Source organism: Pyrgilauda ruficollis, unplaced genomic scaffold (assembly GCF_017590135.1).
Source record: "Pyrgilauda ruficollis isolate IOZ18807 unplaced genomic scaffold, ASM1759013v1 scaffold377, whole genome shotgun sequence".
NCBI lineage: Eukaryota > Metazoa > Chordata > Aves > Passeriformes > Passeridae > Pyrgilauda > Pyrgilauda ruficollis.
Window position 1 is genome coordinate 45,358 of NW_024525234.1, and position 1,166 is coordinate 46,523.

At 63.6% G+C, this 1,166-nt stretch overlaps 1 protein-coding gene across 1 annotated transcript in view; it reads right to left on the minus strand.

The window, feature by feature from the left end:
- TNS2 (tensin 2) overlaps window positions 1-1,166 on the minus strand; it is an 11,128-nt gene that overhangs the window by 5,555 nt on the left and 4,407 nt on the right. The window contains exons 7-9 of the mRNA XM_041476099.1: window positions 934-1,159; window positions 441-553; window positions 306-366 (exon numbers count right to left, since the gene is read on the minus strand). Coding sequence (XP_041332033.1) covers window positions 306-366; window positions 441-553; window positions 934-1,159 — 400 coding nt within the window. The remainder of the gene's footprint in view (window positions 1-305; window positions 367-440; window positions 554-933; window positions 1,160-1,166) is intronic.

Genomic DNA, 1,166 nt, shown 5'->3' on the forward strand with positions numbered 1-1,166 from the left:
CAAGGTTAGGGGTGCCCCCTGAAACTTCAGCACCCACAGAGCACTGGGGGAAACTGGGGGGAGCCCCTGGACCCCTCAAGGAGGGGGGCGGGTGTGCAGGTCAGGTTTGGGGGCGGGCTTGTGAGCTTTGGGAGCGCCCCGGGACCTCCAGATGGGCACAGAGGGGGATGTGAGGGGTGGGGGATGTGAGGGGTGGGGGAGGGCCCGGGACGCCCCCCAAAGGCACAGCAGGGTGGGAGTGAGCTCTGGGAGGCTCCGGGACCCCCGAGGTGCAGGGGAGGTCAGATTTGAGGGGGGTCACTCACTAGACCCCCGAGGTGTAGACGAGCTGCAGCGATTGGTAAATCTTGAGGAAGGGGCGGCAGCCTAGGGGGAGACACGGGGGAGTTATTGGGGGGCCCTGGGGGCTGCCGGGGTCCCTCCCCCCACCCCACACTGACCGTCGGGGGGGTCGTAGGCAGGCAGGGGGGGCAGCAGGACGTGGTGCAGGAACTGGGGGGAGCTGTTCAGGCGGAGCCGCCCAGAGAGCAGAGCCCCGAAATCCTCCGTGTACCTGGGTGGAGGGCACAGGTGAAACCCCAAAACCACCCCAAAACCACACCAAAAGCATGCCAAAAATCCCCTGGAGACGACCTCAACCACCAACTGAAACCTCGCCAAAAATCGCCTCAAAACCACCCCAAAACCACCCCTAAGAATCACCCCAAAACCACCCCTAAGAATCACCCCAAAACCATCCCACAAATCACCCTAAACCACACCAGAAGCTACCTCTAGAACACTAAAACCCATCCCAAAAGCACCCCAAAATCACCTGAAAAAACACCCCAAAACCCCTCAAAACCACCCCAAAAACCATTCCCCCAAATGACCCCAAAACACCCCAAATCCCGCCATGACCTCCCCTGCCCCCCCGGCCCCACACGCCCCCACCTGCGCTGGGAGGGCTGCAGGACCCCCCCCAGTTTCTCCTCGCAGAACCTCCTCATGCTCAGCGCGTTCAGCGCCTGCTCAGGGCTGGGGGGGATAAAGGGGGGGTGAGGTACCCCCAAAGCCCCCGCGTTCCCCTCCCGGGACCCCCAAGACTCCCCCAAACCCCGCAGGATTTCTCCACAGCCCCGACCCTCCCACGGCCCCTTTAACCCCCCCCAGGACACCCCTCACCC